Source organism: Pyrgilauda ruficollis, unplaced genomic scaffold, assembly GCF_017590135.1.
Source record: "Pyrgilauda ruficollis isolate IOZ18807 unplaced genomic scaffold, ASM1759013v1 scaffold55, whole genome shotgun sequence".
Taxonomy (NCBI): Eukaryota; Metazoa; Chordata; class Aves; order Passeriformes; family Passeridae; genus Pyrgilauda; species Pyrgilauda ruficollis.
This window is the reverse complement of record NW_024527155.1, coordinates 2403041-2426002: the sequence shown is the minus strand read 5'-3', so window position 1 is coordinate 2426002 and position 22962 is coordinate 2403041. Positions and strand designations below refer to the sequence as shown.

Sequence of the window (22962 nt, the reverse complement as noted above, 5' to 3'; positions counted from 1 at the left end):
CACTGCTGCTCTTCATCAAGGGGAGACAAAAACCTACTGCAAATAAAGAAAAATCTGTCTGCACAGGCAGTGTCAGAGAGATTTTCTTGGCCAAATAACTGCCTGACACTGCATCTGAACACATCATATTCCCCCCATCCTGCCTGCAAGCATGTGTTGTTCTGTTAAAGGCAACTCCTCCTAACATAAAGTTGACAAACATAAATCAGCCTTGAATAGGAATAATTTGAGTAAGTTAGAAGATTAAAACCATGGGAACAAACTGAAATATACAACAACTCTTCTGTAGCTGTGATTTTCTGCGGGGGAGGCAGAGGATTCTTGTTCTCACTCACACTCCATCGGGGCATTTGCTGGTAAAGGGGCGGCATTGTCACTCACTCTCAGACTTCCTCATGCCTTTTTTGTGACTATGATGATGCCTCAAAGCTTTTTCTATTAGCCTTTCCCATTATTAACCTTCTTTAGTTCATAACAGTTCATATGCTTTCTGCTGTAAGGATAAAGGGGCTCTTCACTCCTCACATACTGCAGAGATTCTGATTACTGGGAGGATATTTGAAATATAATATTGTGAGGAGAGGTGTAATTATGTCTGCATTTGAATGGATCTATTCTAAGGGGCTTTGCAAAGGCAGACTGTCATGGCTGCTATAGGCCCTTGGGGTCAAGCAGTTCATCAGGAAATAATCAGGACCTGAAAATGGTCTGGTTGTTTTTTGGATGCTTGGCAAATTCCACAATCTTCTCAGGAAACTGGTATTAATTATTCTCATTGTAAGAGCTCAAACTGTTCAGTGAGCACTGGCATTGATACCAGTGTTCCTTAACACCCCTAATGGTACCACCAAGATTCTTTGCTTTTCCTGGCTACTGGATGTGGTTCAATCCTGCATCACTTGTTTTGTGCATTTTAATTCTTTTATCATCATTATTATTGCTGTTACTTCCCCTTCCATTTCTCTCCCGCTGAGCCATCATTATCTCAAACCACGAATTTCACTCTTTTTTCCCAGTTGTCTCCCCCATCCCACTGGTGGTGGGGGGAGAGAACACGAGTAGCTGTGTGGTTTTTATCTGCCTGCCAGTTTAAACCACCACAATCCAATGCAGATTAAATAGCATCCCCAATTCTTAAGATTAGAGCACATTTCTTCCTCCATGCACCATGTAGTCAAAACTGGCCTCCCAAAAACTTGAAAGGGGGAGAAGGAGAATAATCTTCCCTCTTTGAATTTAAGGCCCTTTCCAGTTTATCTTTTCTCATTTTACTTTTTTCACACTCTCCCTTTGCTGTGCTCTCAGTCTCTGCTCAGCCTTCACTCCATGTTTGCTGGGCAGCACCCACAGCAAGGCACACACCAAAGCCCCCACACAATCACCCCTCAAGTTTGTCCTTAATCTTCTGACTAGAAAACATGAACTTCCTTTCCCCTCTTCTGCCTCCCTCATGGATTTATTCCAGCAATGCAATAATGTAAAATGTGTTGCTCAAGCCATAGGAAAAGCCAGAGGAAACCCAGCTTTTCTTGTCCCAGACAGCCTAACCTAGGCCAAGAGCTCTGTGAGCAAGGCCAGGTTTCCACACACTCTTCCCACCCATACAAGCACTGTGGCCCAAAACAAGAAGTTTAATCAGTAGATAGCCCGAAGTCAGCTTTTCTGAGAAATATTCCTTCAAAATTTTGTCTTGTTTCTGGCTGCAGCACTCAGCCAGGCTCTGTCATCCTAGGGAGATGTGCTCGGTGCAGAGCTAGTTTAGAAATCTGGCCTGAAGAGTGATCAACCAGTTTTTCACATAACCTTTTTTTAGAAATACTACAAGTCAACATATGCTTCAAGGGAGGGAAAGAGCCAAATTTGGGCTGAAAACACCAAGGTCCCTTGGGAGTGCAGGCTGCAGGCAGCATCAGTCAAGCACAGGCCAAGAAGAGGGCCAGTGATCCCAAGGACCATTCCTGTGGGATTTCCACGAGCTCACATTACAATCCCAGGCACACATAACAGGGCACCCAAAACAGGCCGAAGAAACACTACAGAAATCACACAGCCTCTGCCACAGCCAGCCTCGAAGCAGCAGCTGGGCAGTAACCACATCCAATCATGCAAGAATGCCCAAGCCACTGGAGTCCTTCCACAAAAAATGGGTACTCTCCACATTCTAATGCTGTCCTCCACCACAGGACAAAATCAAGGCTTTGCCTTCCAAAAAAAACAAGCTGAATGGCTGGGTGGCTCATGTGCAGAAACATCTGGACTGGATGGGGAATAACATACAGAAAAGAGCCAGCGAGAGTGTCAAAAGTTCAGAGAAGCAGGAACTGAACATCATCCTATTTCAACCCTATAGGCAAAGATATCACAGAAAATCAAGTCAAAAATTGCAAGCCCGTTGTGCAGGAGAAATCATGAGTATTTAACTTTTTCGAGTGAATTGTTTCCCATTACCTTCCCTGCTCCCAATAAATTGTGATCTCTTACAAGTCAAGCACAGAGAATAAAAAGTGCCAAACCCAGTAGACAGCCCCAGTCACCAGGCAGGAACAAGGAGGCATCTGACAGTGGCAGCACATACATATGTGCAATTTCAGGGGAGCAACACTAAAGATTTTCCATGCCTCTGTCTAGCAACACGGTCTCACCAAATGGAGTTGTCCAAGGTGGGATGCACATCTGCTATAGGAAAGGCATGCCTGCTTTACACTGCACAAAGTTGATAATATTGTATTGAATTTCAATCTGCACTGTTAGGACAAGCCATGTCTCAGTCTCCCACAAATTACTATCAGGAAAAAAAAATGCCTTTAAGCAGAGTCCCATTCTCCAACAGCCCTATTCTTTGATATCCAGTAGCAAAACAAATAACTTTTTGGATCCTTACAATAATGAATCAGATTAATTTGCTACATTTTACTCTAAGATTACAAGACATCCTAATAAGCTGTACTTTGTCTTTAATGAAGAAAAATGCTGTAAAAAACTGTAAAATATATTTTTTAAAAACATTACAGGTTGAAAAAAAATTACTCTATGACACTTGATGATGAAGCAAACTCTGCACCTTGTTCTTGATAAATTTCAGCTAGTATGACAGTTCTTAGCAGTAACCACCATCAGAAGCAAGCCAGACATTAAAAGGGGACATCCGCTGAGTTAAATTATTCTGTGTATTACTATGCACTAAGATTTTATATTAATATAATGTTTAAAATACATTATATTAGATGCAAAGTCACTTAGGGAAAGCTTGAGTGCACCAGCTTTTCCTTGGATCATTATTGCCCAGTCCAAAAAGCAGCTGCTCTGCTTTTATGTTCATACTCTTTTTTTTTTATTATTTCTTTTTCAGGGTTCTGTCTCACTGAGCAAACAGCACAAATGGCACCCAACAATCAGCATTTTATAACTTGTGTTTCTCAAACCCTGTGGTATTATCCACTGCTTTGCTCTTGGATTTCCTCATAGCACCTGCTATCACTACCCCATTTAAGCCCAGCACAAATCTGGAAGTGACAGCATGATTTTCCTTTCCAGTGCTTCTCTGCCACGAGTGGATACCAGCAACCAGACTATCATGACCTAATACTGCACATCTCATTGCTTCCACCAAAGTTTAGAGAGGGGTTTTGGAAAACTAATTTGCTTTTGGGAAGGTGGGAGGTTTGGATTCTAAATTCATTCTACAGAGGGGTTTCTTCCTTCCCCCACCCCCAATGTAATCTTTCCTCCAGAGCTGTAAGTGAAACACTCCTTCACTCACCACCACTATTGGCAGGCTTCAGCAGACACTCCCTCTCAGCACCATCCAAAACTAAACTTCCAGATATTTTTTATTGGAAAGACCAGCTCAGTTTCATAGACACAGCTGGCCTTACCATCAGAATTTTCTCCACTGCAGCTCCTCTGCCCATGCTGGACATCCTCTTTTCAATTTCCTACTCACATTAACACATCTCTGTTCATTCCTAAACCATGACAGCAGTGGGAGTAATGTACCTCGAGATGCCTACTTTGGGATGAGGCTGTGCTGCTCCTCAGCTTCCAAAGGCCAGCTGGGAAAATGCTTCATGAGCTAAAATTGTGTCGCTGGTACACACTGGTTTTTTGGAACCTAGCTGATATATTCTTGTAGCTATGTGAGACATTTACTACAAGGCATCATCAGATTTCAGCCAACAAGCTTGGAGATGTGCTTCTCTTTGAAGCTGTGCTTCGTTTAAAAATGTGTAGAAGACCATTGCTTTGTAGCAAAGTCCTTGAACGTGCTTTCAGTGTTATGTCCATGGCACTAGAGCCTGCACTTTAGTGGAGTTTTTTGGAATTAGATTGACTATTCCAAGATGAGTCATAAATTTCAAGGTGAGTTTGGCTGACAGCTACCAAACATGGTTGTTCCAGTCCTTTTATGCAAAGACATGAATTTTTGCAGATGCTTACCTGAGAAAACAGGCCAGGTGCCCAGCCTGGCGCTGCTCTCATCTTCAGGGCTGTTCAGACTCTCTGCATCATTCAGAACCCAATGAATAATTCAGCAGAGTTACATTACTCCACCAGTGCTGTTTTGTTTACTAGAATATCATCCTATGGTTCAGCACACATCTGACTTTAGGCATAAAGCCTGTGGAAAATGTAGAATTCCCAAAGGCTGGAGGGAATCCTTTCTGTGATGCAGGAGTCCTAAAAACTCACAGTACCTCTGATTTTCTGCTTAAGAGAGAAAGACAACTGCCCTGAGAAACTCAGCATAAATTAATCTGTCTTGTATCCTTTGCAGACTGGCAAAGTTCTCTCACTGGTTACTTGGATCTGAAAACAAAATACGCTGGAATTTGGGGAGTCTTCCAAAGAGCAGGTCAGGATATTCTGTTTCACTTACACTCTTAGGATAAAGTCTGGGAACTTCATTTTAAAATGCAAACAAAATAAGGTTTGGTCTGTACCAAAAAGTTTCCCAGTGTCCTTCTCACACAGGTATTAGACTGGTAAGACACGAGGCTTGTAACATAAAATACATCAGGACTGTCACAGAAATAGTCTGTGAGGGTGAGGAAAAGTTCTCAAATACTTCTACCAGACCAGCTAGACAAGTGAAAATCTGAAATTTGTGGTTATTAGGCTTGATGGCAACACACCCTCTGCCCATGAACTTACCTTTGACCTTTTCCATTAAAACAGTTTTCAGTAGTTCTCCATAAATGGTTAATGATAGGAGCTCCTGCATAAAACTATATTATTACTGAACTAATCTGGATTAAAAATGGGAAGCATATATTGGCAACTTCATTTATATCAATAGCAATATGTATAATTGATTTTCCTTCAGACCATCTGCAAAACTATTAAAATCCAGAAAGACAATTCTGATTTTCAGTCACTTCTCTCGAGAAAGAGAAAAAAAACTTTGTTTGAACTTGAGTAGCAAGTGCCATTTTATGTGAAAAGAAGCAAAATTTACTCTGGCTCACTCACACCTCCTGGTAACTGAGTTAAACCAGAGGCTTTCTGTGGCTCCTGTGCCCTCTAGCTTCTAGAAGATGTATTTACCAATCACTCCCTTAACTTGAGCAGGTTTGTAGTTTTCATTTCTATGCAGTCACTAAAAACTTACTAAAACAGAAAGTGATGCCTTTCCCTCTCTTCCTCCCAGATATAACTTTAACCTGAGACTGAAATGAAGACATGGAAATATTAGTCTAGATTTTTGTTTACCTTACACTTCATACTTCTGTGGTGATATAAATGGGCTTTATAGGTAATTGATATATTAATATCAATTTAGAGTCCTCTGTGAGGCCTATAAAGGAGATTCACAGAATTCACAGAATGACCAGGTTGGAAGAGACCTTTAGATCATCGAGTCCAACCCATGCCCTAACACCTCAACTAAAACTGAGGGCCACATCCAGTTTTTTTTTTAAACACATCCAGGGGTGGTGACTCCAGCACCTCCCCAGGCAGACAATTCCAGAACTTTATCTCCCTTTCTGTAAAAAACTTTTTCCTAATATCCAACCTCTATTTCCCTTGACATAACTTGAAACTCACCAGATTCAGCTCACCAGAGAAATGCCAACCAAACTGGAAATAGCAATGTTGAGAAAAAAAGTGACTTGTGAGACTTAAGGGACACTAAATCAGGTCACTATATGGCATACAGCAAAAAGCACCTGATGCACAAGTGGCAGGCCAGAGGCTGTACTTTGTGACACCCAGCAGGTTTCAGGTTGAACTTCTGATATGAGAGCAGCACCTGGCTGGGGAGGGGAATTGGCCATAAGAAAAGATAATCCTGGTGTCCACAGCTAGAGAACCCACAACAACCTGATGGGAAAAGCAGTTTTCTTGGAGCTTAGGAGGCTGATGGAGCATGATCAGCTTAAAGCTGGCTGGCTGTGAGAGACAACCCAAGTTAATTTTATCTTGACATATCATCCAAAGCACCTGAACTAGAAGTGTTCTTCACCTGTCAGATTACAGGTCTCTGTAAGAGTAGAGGCTTGACCTCCAATCCTACCTGCCACATCACTGCAGTGGCACCAGTGGCAGCCCATGAGGTGCAGCTTCTGCAAATCTATCAAGTGATAACAAACAGGCAATGAAACTTTTGTTGAGGAGAAAGTCACCAGAATAACAGAATAGGGACACAAATCCTACCAAAAACTTCAATCACAAAGGCACTTCATCAAGTTAAATACTAAATGTATGTGGTTTTAAAACACACAGTTACAAATCCAGTGCTCTGCCACTGTCTATTAGGAAAAGATGCAATAAAGATATTTTGTTTCTTCTGAGAACCTAAGCCATGAAGAAGCAAATAGCATCTTCACATAATGCAAACAAACCTTTTGTCCACTGAAGTGTGCAACCTTACCAAGACTAGGCTTAAACTAGAGACAGCCAAAGCAAAAAGTTTATTTAAAAAATCTTTGAATTCACTTTCAATGTGCATAGAGTGCTTCAATGGCTTGGTTTCTCATCTGCTTATCTGTAAGCCTTTTAAACAAAAACTATGGCAGTTGTCATTTAAACTCTGTATTTCCAGTATTTGAAGGTCAGAACCATTTCCTTTTTCTATGTAATTCTCTGCTTCTATTGCATTAAGAACAACAATCAATATTCATTTTCATAACTAATTTAACTCTTAGATAGTATCTTTAATTACAGAATGATAAAGAAGGACTGCATTAACTAAGAGGGAAACCTTCCTTGGAAAATGTACACACTCAAGAATGACCCTGGCAACATTGTCTTCTTCAGCCTGTCTAGCAGGATTGACATGCTAAAAAGTTCCCCTAAGCTAGTAAGACTGTTCCATAAGTAAAATTTGCCTGTACACATGGAATTCACTGAACTACAAGGATTTTCATCCTTCCCCTGATGCACTTTCCAGGAATTCATTTCCAGAAACAGGCCATTCCTACCCACTACAAATAACAACTTTGATATGGCTCCACATAAAATCATGGTCCTTTCATGAGATAAAAATGGAATTATAAACTATTTAGTCAACTATTTTAGGAACATATGCTAACTAGAATAATTGTCTCCTTCCACAACAAAAGACAGTGAAGACCTGTAACAGCCCTTCAAGCATGTCAGCAGAATAACGTGAAAATTAATGTGTCTGACACAATATATTTGGACATTCTAAGTGTTTGCAAAGCTACAAAAAAACTATAAAGGCTCCACATAGCCTCATGATTATGTTCCTTTAGAGTGGTGGGTTGACCCTGGCTAGACTCCAGGTGCCCACCAAATTCACTCTGTCACTCTCCACCCTCAGCTACACATAGGAGGGAAAATATAATGAAAGGTTCATGGGACGAGATAAGAACAGCGAGAGATCACTCAGCACTCACTGGCATGGGCAAAGCAGGCTAAACTTGTAGAAATCAATTTAATTTATTACAATCACGTCACAGTTAAATAATAATAAGTAAAACCAACCTCCCCCCAGCTCTCTTCTTCCCAGGTGTAACTTTACTCCCAGTTTCTCTACCTTGTCCCCACTCCCAGCAGTGCAGGGTGCTGGGGAATGACAGCTGTGGTCAGTCCATCACACGCTGCTTCTGCTGCTCCTTACTCCTCCTGGGGAGGACTCCTCACACTCCTCCCCTGCTCCAGAGAGGGGCCCCTCCACAGGAGAAAGTCCTCCACCTTTCCCAGTGTGAGTCTTTCCCATGGCTGCACTTCATGAACTGCTCCAGCATTGCTCCCTTTCCATAGAGTGCAGTCCTTCAGGAGCAGGCTGCTCCAGCACAGGTCCCTCATGGGGTCACAAGTCCTCCCAACAGACCTGCTCCAGCATGAGCTCCTCTTTCCAAGTCTCCAGAGGTCCTGCCACGAGCCTGCTGCCTCCATCAGCCCTGGCAGAAGTGGAGGAGGAGGAGGAGGCACTCTCCAGCACACCCAGATCCTGGGTCACACAGCTGGGGGAGGAGAGGAGCTAGTGACTGCAAACCTGGCTGTCCTGTCCCCCTTCTGTGCTCCGGAGGGAGAGGTGGCCTCTCAGGGGGACACCTGGGGGGTCTGCCAGGCAGCTCCCAGGCAAGGCTGCCTCGCACCCACCGTTGGAAATCACACAAATTGTTCCATTTTTAAAGCACTCGAGCTTCACTCTCAGACTGCAAGGCAATTATTTGCTTTCGTGGAGATGACACTAATAATTTAGCTGGGATCACAGCTCAGCCCCAGCCAAAAGAGTAATTGGTGAAAATAAGAGCTGTGGTGAAGCCAAGAATAGAAAAAAAAGATAAATGTTGCAATGATTCTGATTACTCCATTGAATCAGAAATCTCACAGAGATTGGAAAGTTCACAGAGAAAGTGTGACAATGCCAGGTGTAATTTGGAAATGGGAATGATTTCCTTTCTGTGGAAAAAAAAAAAAAAAAAAAAAAAAGAAAAAAGAAAAAAGAGGGGTACTATACTCCTTGGACATTTTCTGCAGAAAATAATTTTAGAAGGCATGAGGAGCATCCAAAGTGGAGAACAGGGAAAGGATGTGGAGCCTTTTAGAACAGTAAAGAAACCAGCAAAGGTGTGCTCCATGCTGAGCCCTTTGAGCTGCCAGGACAGCCTTCAGCTGCCTGCCAGAGGCAGTGATTGTGAACAGTTTGGAACCAAGCTGCCAGTGCTCAACCTGGGTGAAGCCAGGCTTGAAGCACCCAGTTTATCTCTAATAAGTATTCACCTGTTCTGAGACAGTTCAGCCCAGAAAAAATGCACAGATCCGAACTCTCCAGCATGTTTTAAACTCTTCACCTCTTAGAGATGTTCAATCTGCTAATTAGACATGACAATGCTGGATTAGATAACCAATACCAAAATTTACTACTGCCTGATATAAGTTGCTTTTGGCAGTGTTCAGTGTCAGAAGCAATAACATTAGCTCTGCTCCTTTCTCACACTGCAGATAATGGAAGCTTTCAGGAAGATGAATTAAATTTCACTAACAGAAGGAAAAAAAAAATTGCCACAGTGGAAGTCCACTTGGGTTATTTCAAAATGATGCTCTATCAGTGTGGGCAGCAATGTCCGGGTGAATGATCCTGAATCAAAAACTGAGTCAGCTCTAGGAGCAGACCACCACCTGTCCCCTTTCTTTCTCAGAAATTTCTCCTGGTTTTGCTTTTGCTCGCAAAGTACTCTCCCAAGACTTCATTTGCAAGCAGATAAAAACAAAAAAAAAACAACAACCCCAAAAAAAAAAAAACTTAGTAGTTAAAGGAAACACACACAGACATCTAAAAATATTAGAACCAAACTACAGTCAGGCTGATATTGCCTCATAAACAAGAACATAGACACTAGTGCATGAATACTGAATGCTAAGTAACTTGGGTTTGGTGTCACTCACATATCCTGCACCAATGTTACACTTTCCACCAGCTCCAAGTATTCTTAGAATGGCAATGTATTAAAATGGAAAGAAAAATACACTAAAAACAATATTTTTCCTTTTTAAATGCTAATTCCAAAATAGCTCTTCTCCTGGAGTAGAAGTTTGGGGTTTACTTGAGAGCTGACAAGTTTGGGTAATATTACCCAGAACAGTACCTTTTTAAAATGGAAGCAATTTCTTCCACTTTTTCACAGTCAGTCAAAGACATTAACAATCTTCTAGCAGCTTTGCAATTCCTTCTACCATGTTTACTGCCATAAAACTATCAATTTTTTACTTAAAATATTACTGTTTACAACTCTGCTTTTCTCTAGTTTCAATAACAATCTGCTTCTTCCACAGCTCTGAGCATCTCAGTTTTGTGGTGAAGGGCTTCTATCCCTTCACATCACGGAAAAGTTTTTTTGCATTCCCCCTTGCTTCCTTAGTGCTCAACCCTCTTTCCTTTACAGGGATATGTACTGCTCAGTGTATTGCATTGATGTGCACACAGAGATCCTAAGGAGAAATGAGACAGAAGATATAACAGGAATAAATCTTGAGGTGGGAAGGTAGCTAGTTCTTCCTAAGGAAAAAGAAAAAAAACAATCAGCACAAAAACCATGTATCAAAAGTTTCACACAATTTTCCTATACCCAGGACAAGATATAGCACCAAGGCTACTTGAGTGTTTTATGTGTCAGGTTTGTGCTGTGGTGTACAGTGTTGGTCTGGGGAAATCCCTTGCATAACTTTGTTAAACTGAAAAGAGGGACTAATAGTTTTTAGATTAGATGGATATACAGCTGGCATTCAATTATGCAGAGCCTCAGGTGTCTCTCAGCAGAGAATGGCTGTAAATGGGAAAAAATAAACTGCCTGACCATTTAGACTTTAAAGCCAGAAGGGGCCTATGGGCATTGCCTGGCTTCTTATTTAATATGAATCACTAAAATACATGTATTCACCCCAATAATTGTACTTAACATTCTGTCTTGGAAAAGATTAAACAGCTGAGTGCTGTATTAGGAAACAAAGGAAACAAGTGGCCACCTGTGCCCAAAGGATTGGCAGTGACAGGGAAAGGTGTTGCTGAGGCTGCCAGGCAATCCCAGCCTATGACCCCTACTTTGTGTAAAGAAAAATGGGGAAAAACACCTGAAACATAGCAACAAACACTTACATACTCAAAAACTGGCAGTTTGGCCTAACCCAAGCAGATCCTTGCACAAAGACAGTGCAGGGGTTCATCTCCTACAAGGCCTGCTTTGTACACTGACTTACCAGGGCTGCTGCTCCCCGAGGAGTGAACCCGCAGCCAGGAACGAGCACGGACTGGAAGTCCCTGGGTGGCCTCACTGTCCACACCAGGCTGGCCAAGCTCCTCTTTGTGACACCTGCAGCAGAGACACAGAGACAGCGTGAGAACCTCCACCTCTGCTTTGCACAACGAGGAGGAGTCTCCCTCACTGGAGATAAGCCAGAACCCTCTGGATGCAATCCTGTGCTCTGTGCTGCAGGATGACCCTGCTGGAGCAGAGAGGTGGCACCACATGGTGCCCTGTGGCCTCTTCCCTCACCCATTCTGGGATTCATCTGAATTGATGAAGCAGATTTTAGGGTCAGGCTGTAAAGCACGAAACAAATCTAAACAAATATCTGACTCAGCTACTAAACTGAAACAGCAGCAGCTTTGAGAAGGAAGTTGGCAGCACCACTTAGAAGTCCATGGAATGGATCCAGCTACCCTCTTCTCCACTCACTCTAATTATTTATCCCTGGTCCCTAAATAGACTCTGTCTCAGGATTGCTTCAAAGAAATGTACGTTTCTGTAGCTTCTCTTTCTCTTCCTACTTCACTTTTTTGACTTTACACAAAAATCTACAGCGGATGTCAGGCTGCTTCATCTGAACTATTGCCTGTATAAAAAGATTTCGTTTTAAACTACACAATGAAATGTAGCCCCAAGTTTTTACTAGATGTACCTGTGGCTTCATCTTATTTTTCTGGCAGAAGTCTAAGTGGTGTCATTTGGTTCCTTTGGGTTTTTTTTTAACATATATATATAAAGCATCTATTCTTTCTGTTCTGAACTTTTGCCCCAAACCCTAGTATTTATAGTTAATAAGGCTAGAGCAGATCAATGGACTAGCTGATCTGCAGTGATGTTGGCTTGGTGCCACATATCTTCAGAAGCATGTCCAAATGAAAAATCAGTTTCTCAATCCAAGTGTATCTAAAATACTTTTTTTAATTTTGCGTAAATTCACAAGTAATACAATACTGAAGTGATTTCTTTTTTTTTTTTTAAACATACTGTACAATCAGGATAGTTAAGTGTTTTACATCAAGGCACAGCACACTGTATAATACACATATGCCTTGCCAGGCAGCAGTTTAGTATAATCCCCGAGATTTGGCAGTAGGGCCAGGATAAATAGCATGGATCACATAAGCTGGAAGATAAATAAATAATAGATGCCGTCACATTTTATTTGAAATAGAGTTGCATATAAAAAGAATATACAATAATTTAACTTTAATAACTAGATTCTCTTTTACTATACATAACAGAAGTGTTTTCATTTGTATTAAATAAAACATTTTCAATAGTAGGATGAAAAATTAATCTTTTTGGTGGTCTTGGTTTATGAAGAAGAGTTGCTTCCATTAGAAATTAAAGTCGAGTTTTCAGTTTCATTGCAATCTGTAATAAAGAACAGCAGAGTTACTGATACTTGATAATGAAATGTTAGTGTTAAACAAGCAAACAATTCCAACCAAATTGCTGTGTTTAGTTAATGCACTGTGAAGGTGGCTACCCAAGCAGAACATCTCCAAAAACTCTTGTACACATCTTTGTTCTATCTGTCACATCTTTTTTCTTTTCACACTCTGAGTCCCCCTCTCTTCTCAGAGGTGACCACTGCAGGTCTGGTATTCCCCCCACACAACTCAAACACCGGTGATGCCCCAGGCCCTGTTTGGTGCTGTGCATTTACCGTGTTCAGCTCCTTATATCTGGACGCTCCTTCTTCGCCTGCCGAAGGCCTTGGAGCCCACGTTGGTTGGGACGAAGTTGTTCTTGCCCACTGCCCCTGACCTGCTCAGGAAGTCTGCCAGGCGGTGGGTCACACAGGTGGCTGTGTTGCAGGCCCTCTTCTGTGCTGTTACACTGCTTTTCAGGAGGAAAAGGAAGAGTTAGTTCCTGCAGCATGAACCCTGCACGCAGTGAGACATGACTATGGCTAGCAAAGGCTCTGCTGCAGGATTAAAAGTAGGCTGGCTGTGCAGCAGGCACATGCAGCTTCTGTGCACAGATTATAACTGCTAAAAGAAGCCTCTTCATGGTTTTCTCAGCTTCAGACTCACTTTATAAAAGGAGCTGGACTGAAGACTAAATCCAGGCCAGATTCTCAGCCACACCTGGGCTACTGCCTGCCTCCAGCCAGGCATTATGGCCATGGTAAGGAACTGAGGAGGTTCAGATCTGGAGAATTTCAACAACCCCCTCCTCCTCCTCCAAAAGCTCACATTTGTATTTTGCTTGAGGTGTTCCTGAAAGGCAGCAGCCAACACAGATTTTTCACTTCTCACTCCAACACCTGTGCTCCCCAACAGCCAGAAAACACATGGAATTGCAGCATCACTGGTCACTACAGGAGCTCTGCCAGTGACTCTGACTAGCTGCCTTCAGAGGTGAACCACACACAAAGACACTGCTTCCAGGTGCTTAGTGGGAATGGGAGAACCTCTCTTTCCTCCAGTTAGACCTCTGTCTATTACAGAACTTCACCATGGGGCAGTTCAGACTGTGACAGTATTAGTTCTCCGCTCACAATTCAGCCTACAGCCAAGAGTTGTGCTAGATGGGGAACTTCAAGGAATATGCATTCACACAATCCTTGCTTGAAGAATTTCCTACTAAAGCAATGAGTTTTTCTTGCAGTAGGAGGGATTTTTCTCAGCTAAGCATCACAAGGCAGTTTATTAATTTTAACAATGAAGAGTTGTTTTTACAATCAATGCCAAGTTTTTAAAAGAGGCCTCTAATTACAAGATAGATGCAGTGCTGTAACAGAACTGTAAAGAAATATGGGTTTGGCTCTTAATGCAAGACAAGGTAGGGGAATTGCAAATCAACACAAATATTTTAAAAGGTACATAAGTTTTAAAAATAGAGCAAAGACCTATTGTAAAATAAGAAAATAAAAAGACCACAAAATTCTTACCTGGACATGTTCAGTACCCAATTTTAAACAGGATTACATTTCTAGTTTGTTAGAATGAGTATGTATGAGCCTTCCTGATTTCTTTGCTTCTCAGGATCCCTACCAACAGGATTGCATGCATGCCTGATTACAGCAGTACGTATCAATTTATATGTAGAACTTTGACTTTAAGCTCTCTTTGAACTTTTCTAGAAGTTACTAGCATTGCCTCTCCTGAACACTAAGACAAGTTGTAAAATTTTTCTAACCTTATCTAGAAATCTCACATTCTAAATCAAAATGTTAAACCAAGAAAATCTAACCCTTATAGAAAAATAGGTTTATTGAACAAGTGCATGGGTAAGCACAAAAGAATCTACTTGTACATTTAGCAGCCAGAAATGAAGAAACTTTTTAAGATTTTTTTTTTAATCAAGGTCTAAAAAAATCATTTGGAATGTCAAGGCAGTGCTGATCATTTTTATTTATTTTTTCCCCTAGTGTGGTATGCATGTTATATTCTCGGTCTTCCTAACATTAGGTCCATCTCAAACATTCTCTGTCAAAAACAGAATCAAAAGAACACAGCAAAGTTAGCAATCAAAGTTATATCCACATGCATCAGGTTAAAAAAGGGAAAGGGGGAGAAATAAGCATGTCTAGTTGTTTCCTAGGGGTTCCCCATAGTTTGCATAGCGTTCATGTTCCAGGTCACTCAGCACATTCCGTTTCTTGCCAGGAGTTCCAGCCCCGACGTCAGTGCGAGGGTAAGTTTGCAATTTGTGCAATTCTTGAGACAGTTTGCCCAGCACACAAGTACTCAGACTGGCACAGCGTTTGGAAATGGGTTTATCCAGGCTGCAGGGGGGAAAAAAAATAAAAACATGCCCAAAGGAAGAGTAACCTCAAGCATGCACATTCATGCATTTCTTCCCTGCATACAAGATCTACCGTTAAGAAACTTAAAAATTCATTCAAAATAAATCCAAACCCTCCACATCACATTCCATGCAAGGCAAGTCCATACGAAAGCAGTCAGAAGGAAAACACCATTTGTTAATGAATCCAGTTTTGCTGACAAGCAAGTCCATTAGCCTTTTGGATGCTCATACAGTCAGAGGTCAGGAAGTTGAACTTCCCCCATATCCCGCATGCTGTTCAGTGTCTCATCCATCCCCATGCATTGCAATGCAAATCCTGTTAGGATAATGCAAATGCTCCTGCATGCCTTTGGTCCCAGGGAGAGTGGTGCTGCGTGCATCAGGAGGAACACATCCCTCCTGCCAGGGACTTTCCATGCCTTACAACAGCATGCACTTGCACGACAGAGAATCCAAGAGTGACTGAGTAATGCCCTAACACTCCCACTGGGAAGACATACCTTTTGCTGCCATATTTTAACACAACCTACTCATTCAAGCTCAAATCGCCCTCCACTTTCAGAAGAGACAGATAGAGGCAGGTTAACTAGATAGAAGCTGTTCCCTTGACACCAACACTAGGATGATACTGCAGTATCATCCTTTACCAGTTAGCCACAATCCCAAGAAAACAGAAAGATCTTGACCTGCAGAGAGTCTGCCCAAATGGCTTTTTGCTTAATATCAAACATATAACATTCCCACATTGCTTTTCTGGTACCCAGGACTGCAGTCCTTACCTGTTCCCCTCGGAGGCTTGCTCCAGCTCTTCTGCTGTCATCTGTATGAACTCTTTCACCAGCGCATTTAATAACCTGCGAGCTTCGTAATCACTGAGAGTCACTCGATCCGTTATGGACTCCAAGCCAGGTCTAGGCAGAGGCAAGGGAAACAGGGTGAGTAAACCCCAGAGTGCTGCAGAGAGAGGGGTTTGGCAGGCTGTGTGTCATTGACAGTGCCTTTCAGGGTGTGAATGTGCAAAGCCCGATGCGCTGTCCTCACGCGCAGCCTTGGGCGGTTTAAAGATGGAATCAAAACGCCCCAGCACAAAAAGCAGCAGCCACCTTTCTCCTTCACCGTGGTCTGTTTCCCTCCTGGACCTCTCAAGAATATTAAGCATTTTCATGCCATTCAGACAGAGCACTCAGCAACAGGACCAGCTTCTTACCTGACTGGGGCTGCCTGGAAGCTGTCCATCTGGCACACAACCAAGGCATAAACAGCAAGGAAAGATGAAATCTTCAGCATAACCATGATTTCCTCTCTACAACAAAGAGGTACATCAAGCAATGGCTGTTTTCCAACCCTCTCAATCCTGCAAGTTCCACTAAAGAGGTCATTGCCTCCCAGCCACAAGTAGCACAAATATGAAACGCATTATATTTTAAATCCACCTTTTTGTTTATTTTGATTATTGCTGTTGTGCTTTAGTTTTCTCAAAATTTTATTATAGCTTGGCTCTATTACAGGGCAGAAAAATGTGGCTTTTAAGACCTGCAGCTATTTGCATTCAACTTAATCACTTTTCCTCAAACTGGCAGAAAATATGTCCCTCTAACTACTGCACACAATGTCACAGACTGTGTGTCTGACATGGACAGATACAAATCACAAGGAAAAACAAATAAGTGTTTAACATTTTTGAGAACCAAGTGCCCTTGTTAGCACTTTACCTGAAGCTGCTTGCTTCTTGCCAGCCAGCACACTAACACCCCAGTTCAGATCACACTAAGAATTAAGTAGCTTAATTTCAATAAATACTTCTACTCTGAAACCAGAGAAGAGGATAAGTCAAAAATCAGCCACAAGCACAAAATCTGTAAAAATATCTATTACTTAAGATTTCAGATACACCTCTCTCACAACATCAGTGCCTTGCACTCCAAGGAGCACATCACAACCACCACATCATCCTCATTTTTGCCAGCTCCCAGTACTCGACGGGAACCACAACCCCACTTCCAAAGGATGCCCCTCTTCCCCGCGGCTCCCCGGCCGTGACCTTTGCCGCAGCACTTTGTCCTGGCCGGACACGCCGCATCGGCGGGGCGAGGAAGCGCCCGAGCGGGGAAGAACTGTCCCCGCCGCCGTGGCTCTCGCTGCCCCGCGTACAGGAGCCCATGAAGGGCGGTACCAGAGCCCCGCGCAGGGAGCCGCGGCGCGGCGCTTACCGGGTGCGGAGCGGAGCGCAGGAGCGGGCGCGGTGCCGGTGTCGCCGCCGATCCGCGGTGTCACGCACTGCCCGCCGCCCCCTTTATACCTGCCGCCGCCGCCGCCTGCGTGGGCGCCCGCGCGCGCCCGCCAGCCAATCACCGCGCCGGCCGCCCGACGGGGCCCGCTCCTCCATTGGGCCCGGCGGTGACGTCATGGCCCGCTCCTTGAGGGTCCCATTCACAAAAAACGCGGGGCGCGGCGCGGCCGGGGCGGGGGGGCCGCTGCCGCTGCACCGCTCCCGCGTGGCGACCTCTGCAGCAGTGGGACCGCATTGCAGAGCGGGGCCGCTCCCTCCCCGGGAATTCCCGCCCTCCCCCGGTGGCCGCCGCGCAGCCCGGGCGTACCCGGCGCTCTGCCGGTGCCCCGACAGCAGCAGCCGCGTGTGGGTGGCGGGGGTTCCGCACCGGTGGGATGTGCAGCGGGGCAGGGGCACGGCGGGCGGCAGCGCCGATCGCTGCCCGAGGGGAGCACACCTCGGCAGAGGAGGGAGCGCTGGCGGCGGCACCCGCCGCTCCTCACCGGGGCAAGGGACAAGTGGCACCTGCGAGCATCCCCGTGGCGGCAGCGAGCGGCTCCCGTGCTCTGCCTTGCCGGGCGCCCGCACCGCCCCCCCGGGCCGGGGCCGCGGAGCAACTCCGCGCTCCGAGAGGAAGCTGTCAGCATCGCCAGCATCTCCGTCGCACAACTTCAGGGGCAGGTGCAGCGCCTTTCCGCGCCCGGGAAGCGGGGCTCGCCCCCGCACTGCCCGGCGCTGAGCGCCGCCGGCGGGGATTACCGGGCAGCTGCGCGCCGCCCATGCATCACCCGCCGAGGACCCTCTGTCACGGCAGCACCTGCCCCTCAGGATGTTTGCCCGGGCGGGTGTTTGCCCAGGCGCAGCAAGCAGCGTCCCGGCGGGGGCGGGGACACTCCACACGGGGGGGACACAGCGTGCAGCCGCCCGGAGCGGCCGCGGGGAGGGGGAGAAGCGGCCCGGGAGAGATGCTCTGCCGCGCCTGGGCGGAGAGAGCGCTTCCACCGCGCCCCGAGAGACCGGGAGCGCCTCTCCTGCCCGGCCGAAGTCGCCGGGCGTTCGCCGAGCCCGGCGGCAGCGGCAGCCCCGCCGCACACGGGCTGCCCGCCGGGCGGGGACGCGCAGGGTCCCCCACCGTCCTCGGGACCCCCGGGGCGACGCGGCGCCGCCCGTCCCCGCCCCTGCTCTCGCTCCCCTGCAGCGCTTCTCAGCTCCCGGCGGCTGCGGTGGGAGGAGAGGCCTGTGCCGCTGTCGCCGGCCCCGGCGGTGACACCGCGGCGAGCAGAGCCCCGCGCACAGTGCGCGGCCGCGCAGGGAGCGGGTGACCGGCGCGGCTGGATGGCGCGTTTCGCTGCTCAAATGGATGGGGAGCGCTCCTGGGAGCATCCCGGCGGGCTCCTCGTTTATGTTTTTGCAGCCGCCGATGACAGGGTCACTCCCGGCGGCAGGAGCCGTGTGTTCACTGAGAGATGGATAAATGTGGGGAGAGCCGCGGGGCGGGTGATGTTTTGTTGATGAGATTTTAGATGGGAAGTTTGAAAAAAAAAAAAAAAAAAAAACCACAAACATACAGAAACCCCTGGCGTGTGGCTGCCGTCCGGGGAGGGATGGCCGTGTCCATCGCCACCCGCCTTTCGGGGCGCCCCGTCCCCTCCCAGCGCGGAGCGGCCACCGGCGGGCGCTGCGCCGCTTCGCCGCCCTCGTTTTGCAGAACGACAATTACAAAACCCTCTGGGTTTTGGGGTCTGGGTTCTGCTTTTTTTTTCCAAGTGACAACCCGAAACACTTTTGGGGGGTTTTTTGGGGTTTTTTGGGGGGGTTGATCCCCCCTCCACCCCAACACATCTTCGTAGCCCTTCACGAGCAGCAGCCCTCGAGGCGGTGGCGGAGGGGATGCTCCCTGGAAGGCTTTCTCCTTCCGCCCCGCTCTGCCAGATTTGAAAGTTCGTTTTAAACAGCAGCTCCCTCGCACGTATGCTCACCACGGGAATCCCCCGGGAGAAGGAGTCTAAGTATTTGATTTAAAATCTCTTCAGTTTTCACGACTCCTATTCTGGTTTTAAGGTAGTTTTTCTGAGGATGCATTTACAAATATTAGGCAGCACCTAAAGGAATGGCTCGGGTTTTGTTTTGCTGTTTTAATATGATTTCTACAGTTACACCAACAGAATTACAGTGCAGGAACTTAAATGACTGGGCTGCCAGTCTGATATTTCTCTAACTTCACTCTTCCTTTTCTCTTCCTATGCTAAGAGTTAATTGTTCCCATTTCCTTTGGGGAATTATTTACTCCGTGTCCATATAGACTATTCCCGTGATTAAAGTTAAAACAATAAAATCCCAGACGATTCTGTTGTAAAAGCAGATTTCAGTTTCCTCCTTCTGGGAGGAAAAAGCTAAATTTTGCCTTGTGGCTGATTGCAGTCAGTTCAAGCCCTTCTCCTGCCAGTGTGGCTCGGTCCGGGGCTGGAGCCGGTGATTACAGGATTTCAGGTGCCAACATTTCTACTTTAAGCTTTCACAGGAAGGAGTGTAAATTTAAACCAACAGGTACGAATGCCAATAGATCCACTCCTGTGCACGTAGAGATGATGTAGCACTTGGATGTTGGCAGGCACTTCGGCTGCTCCTTGCCAGCGCTAATGGAGGGACTCCCAGCTGGAACGCTTGTCCGATTTCCCCCCTCCCCCTTAGCTATATGTCATCTGCTCTCCCCAAACATATCTTCTTTTTTGCAAATTTCTCCTGTACATGAGATGGAGAAGAAGGGCAGTTGTCCAGTTTGTCTATTTTTGAAGCTGTAAAAAAGAGGATTTTCACAGGATGACGTTCTTTTGTTGCTTGATAAATCCAGAACTAGAGGTTAAACGTTCATGGAAAATCTAGCAGAGAGGGGTACTTTGCAGCATTGCACTAAGAAAGTGAGACATTTACTGAAACAATCTGTTCCAAGGGACTTTTCTGCCTTTTTCAGTGCTGGGTATAGATTCAAAGCAGATTAAATAGAAAGCTTCAGAATGATGGGATTCTTTTTATTTATTTATTTCAAGAAATCAGATTGTTTAATGCAACCCCCAGCTCCAAGTAAAAGGAATATCATTTTCAGATAAATTTGTTTTAATTTGTAGAGAATAAGAAAATTCTGGGCTATTTTATAGTGACTTTCTCTACACTAAATGCAACTTCTTACAATATTATACTCTTTGATATCATTTAACCAATATATTTTAAAGAGTGATCATTTTTTCTACTGTAAATATTGCCATTATGTTGAGAAGCCACACAGATACTGTAGTGAAGTTCTGAAATGCTATCAGATAGGATGCTGGTAAACAAAAATATTGCATTTATATATTATAGTGCAATTTTTGTTCAATATTTAAATGTAATTCTTCAAGAAAGATAGGACTGTGAGCTGCACAGGTAAAATCTTCATTTCCATGATTGGTTCATGTCAGAGAAAAGTGGACCCTACAAAAATGAAAGGGGAGGCAGTGATGATGCCATGATCCACAAACACAGTAAATTCTCCATGAGGGAGGTGAGTGTGATTCAGGTCTCTGCTCTAAGTTTATTCTTCATAACAGCTACTCAAGATCTTTCAGGTAAGGACAAGTTATGATAAAGCCAACTGTAAAAATCACAGTTTTTTGATTTCTTTCTTTACAAGGAGAACCTGGGGAGTCACTTCACTGCTCCTTAAGAAGGCTCTACAAGCCAGATGGGGCAAGGTGTGCAGAGATAACATTCTAACATTTCATTGTAACATTTCATTGTAACCCATCGTTCTGTAGAAAATGAAACAAACTAAGCCAGAGTTAATGGGGTTGTGCTGCTGCAAAAGCAAGCTGTGTGTTAGCAGGAGTGTCTTGTTTGAGGCCTGGGAGGTAATCCTTGCACTCTACTTTTTGTGATAAGGTCTAGACCAAAAAGACTTGGGCAAGTTGGAGAAAGTCCAGAAAAATGCCAGTATGGATTATCAGAGATCCCATATAAGGATTTAGGGAAACAAGCTCAAAGACCAGGGAAGCGTAACAGAAGGAAAGACTATGGAGAAAGGTGATAACAAAAATATAAATACTTGTCCTGAAGCAGTAACAATCTGCAATCTGGTACTATATTATATACTATAGTCTTGAAGGGCAACAAAGGAGACTCCACACTTGAGAAAAGCTTTCTACAACTGAGATTAATGACAGGCAAGAATAAGTTGCATTTCAGTTATGGCACTGAAACCTCTTTCAGTGGAGGATTTCATGGCATGTTACTCTAACATCTGTCAGGAGTGACACATATAGGTGAGATGCTGTGGGAAAGGAACACAATCCATTACATTTGCTCTCTTCATACCTTTCTCCTCCAATTTCTGTGACACCATAATTTGAAAAGCTGGAGAATGGCTTAAACTCTGAAAGCAACACTATAACTTTTGTAGGCATTTGGTTTTGCAAAACTTACATCCCTAATTGGTCAAATTATTTCCTCAATCCTGCTGCCACAGTCTCTGAAAAACCATATTCAGATTTATCATAAGCTCACATCAAGCTTACCCACATAAATAATATTGTACCAATCTATCCTGTGGTTTGGTTTGAATTTGGCCCAAAAAAAAAAAGAGCTTCTTTTTTATAAAAATGCAGTACTTTCCTGAGAACCAGAACACTGATATAAATCCCAACACTAAAGCATTTCCTTTTTAATGGACATTAAATCTGGATTTAGGCTGCTTCAGTGCCTGCTTTTGAGAAAGTGGAACTGCTGTTGAGCTAATTAGTGAAAAATCTATGAATCACTCTGGAAGCAAATTTTCCTCCAAAATGCCTTAGAAAAGCTCCAAGACTGATTTATGACAGGTATTTTAAACAAAGATCAGGGTTGCATTGGTTTAATCTCCTTGAAATCTTCTTATCACACAAAACCCCCAAAAGATTCTGTAGGTTCTGTGGCAATTTTCTTCGATATATTCAAAATCCAGTTTGGAATAATCCTTTAAACCAGACTGGGCCACACTGTCCTGACCTGAGGTTTGCTTGGCCAGGCAGCAGGGGCAGACCACAGGGACGTTTGCTGTGGCTTTGTCACCTTCTGTCCTGCCTTAGCACAGCTCAGCCTCCGAGCAGGTTGCTCCAGCCCTCTCCTGCCACCTGGAAACACATTCCCTCCCTCTGACAACTGGCACAATTCAAGTTCTGTCCCAAGCTACACCTCCAGCAGGCTGACAAGGAGAGCCCCTCACACTCAGCAGAGGCAGGGTCAGACTTGCAGCATTACCAGGGTAGCACTGAGGGGATGCGCTACAGAGGAAAACCTCACCCTGAAAATGTTTCAAAATCAGCCCTGACTTGCACTCCTCTTTTTTTTTTTTTTTTTTTTTTTTGCATTCTGCAGGTAAAATGACAGTTGAAAAAAACACCTCAGAACAGAAAACTAATCCTGTTAAACAACAGCACGGTTATAAAACTTTGATTTCATTGCTTGCACAAGTACTGTGATACTATCTTATATATTGTCAGAGCATGTCAGTGAAAATAAGGTGAGAAACTGTTTCTCAAGCCCTCAAGTTAATCCTTGCTTCTTGTTTACAGGATTTTAGAAGAGTGGAAGTCCTCCTGTCATCATTTCATCCTTTTGTCTTGCCAGTACTGAGGTCTGATTAAGCCACAGGGTAACTCAGAGTTTTCCACAGTCCCTCCCAGAGCCATGCAGAGTCCTGACATTGTT

The 22962-nt window shown here is 44.6% G+C and overlaps 3 protein-coding genes across 5 annotated transcripts in view; all 3 read right to left on the bottom strand.

The window, feature by feature from the left end:
* The window catches only part of INSC (INSC spindle orientation adaptor protein), a 143786-nt gene extending 130905 nt beyond the window's left edge, over positions 1-12881 (bottom strand). The window contains exons 1-2 of the mRNA XM_041481108.1: positions 12706-12881; positions 11167-11279 (exon numbers count right to left, since the gene is read on the bottom strand). Coding sequence (XP_041337042.1) covers positions 11167-11279; positions 12706-12881 — 289 coding nt within the window. The remainder of the gene's footprint in view (positions 1-11166; positions 11280-12705) is intronic.
* Positions 12117-17237, bottom strand: CALCB (calcitonin related polypeptide beta). Of its 3 annotated transcripts, none has more exons than XM_041481219.1 (5): positions 17186-17237; positions 16183-16278; positions 15755-15886; positions 12886-13061; positions 12117-12590 (listed from the first exon to the last, which is right to left on the bottom strand). In XM_041481219.1, the coding sequence occupies exons 2-4, from the start codon at positions 16266-16268 to the stop codon at positions 12899-12901; spliced, it is 381 nt and encodes a 126-aa protein (XP_041337153.1). In that variant the 5' UTR covers positions 16269-16278; positions 17186-17237; the 3' UTR covers positions 12117-12590; positions 12886-12898. The 3 variants fall into 3 exon arrangements, with proteins under 3 accessions (XP_041337153.1, XP_041337154.1, XP_041337152.1); XM_041481220.1 differs by having other exon boundaries at positions 12886-13058; XM_041481218.1 differs by lacking the exons at positions 12117-12590; positions 12886-13061 and adding an exon at positions 14418-14952.
* Positions 17238-17268: 31 nt separating this feature from the next.
* On the bottom strand, positions 17269-18627 carry LOC121360923 (collagen alpha-1(I) chain-like). The gene has a single exon (XM_041481107.1). It carries the CDS (start codon positions 18625-18627, stop codon positions 17269-17271), a length of 1359 nt encoding a protein of 452 aa, XP_041337041.1.
* Positions 18628-22962: the final 4335 nt, after the last annotated feature.

What these genes read in the sequence shown, in the direction of transcription:
- CALCB (XM_041481218.1), bottom strand. Translation starts at nt 16,268, where the DNA reads ATGGTTATGCTGAAGATTTCATCTTTCCTTGCTGTTTATGCCTTGGTT. An exon ending in TTCCAGGCAGCCCCAGTCAG is followed by an intron (nt 15,887 to 16,182) that starts GTAAGAAGCTGG and finishes GCCTCTGCCTAG; the next exon opens with ACCTGGCTTGGAGTCCATAA. An exon ending in CAAGCCTCCGAGGGGAACAG is followed by an intron (nt 14,953 to 15,754) that starts GTAAGGACTGCA and finishes TCCCCCCTGCAG; the next exon opens with CCTGGATAAACCCATTTCCA.
- LOC121360923 (XM_041481107.1), bottom strand. Translation starts at nt 18,627, where the DNA reads ATGCTCCCAGGAGCGCTCCCCATCCATTTGAGCAGCGAAACGCGCCAT.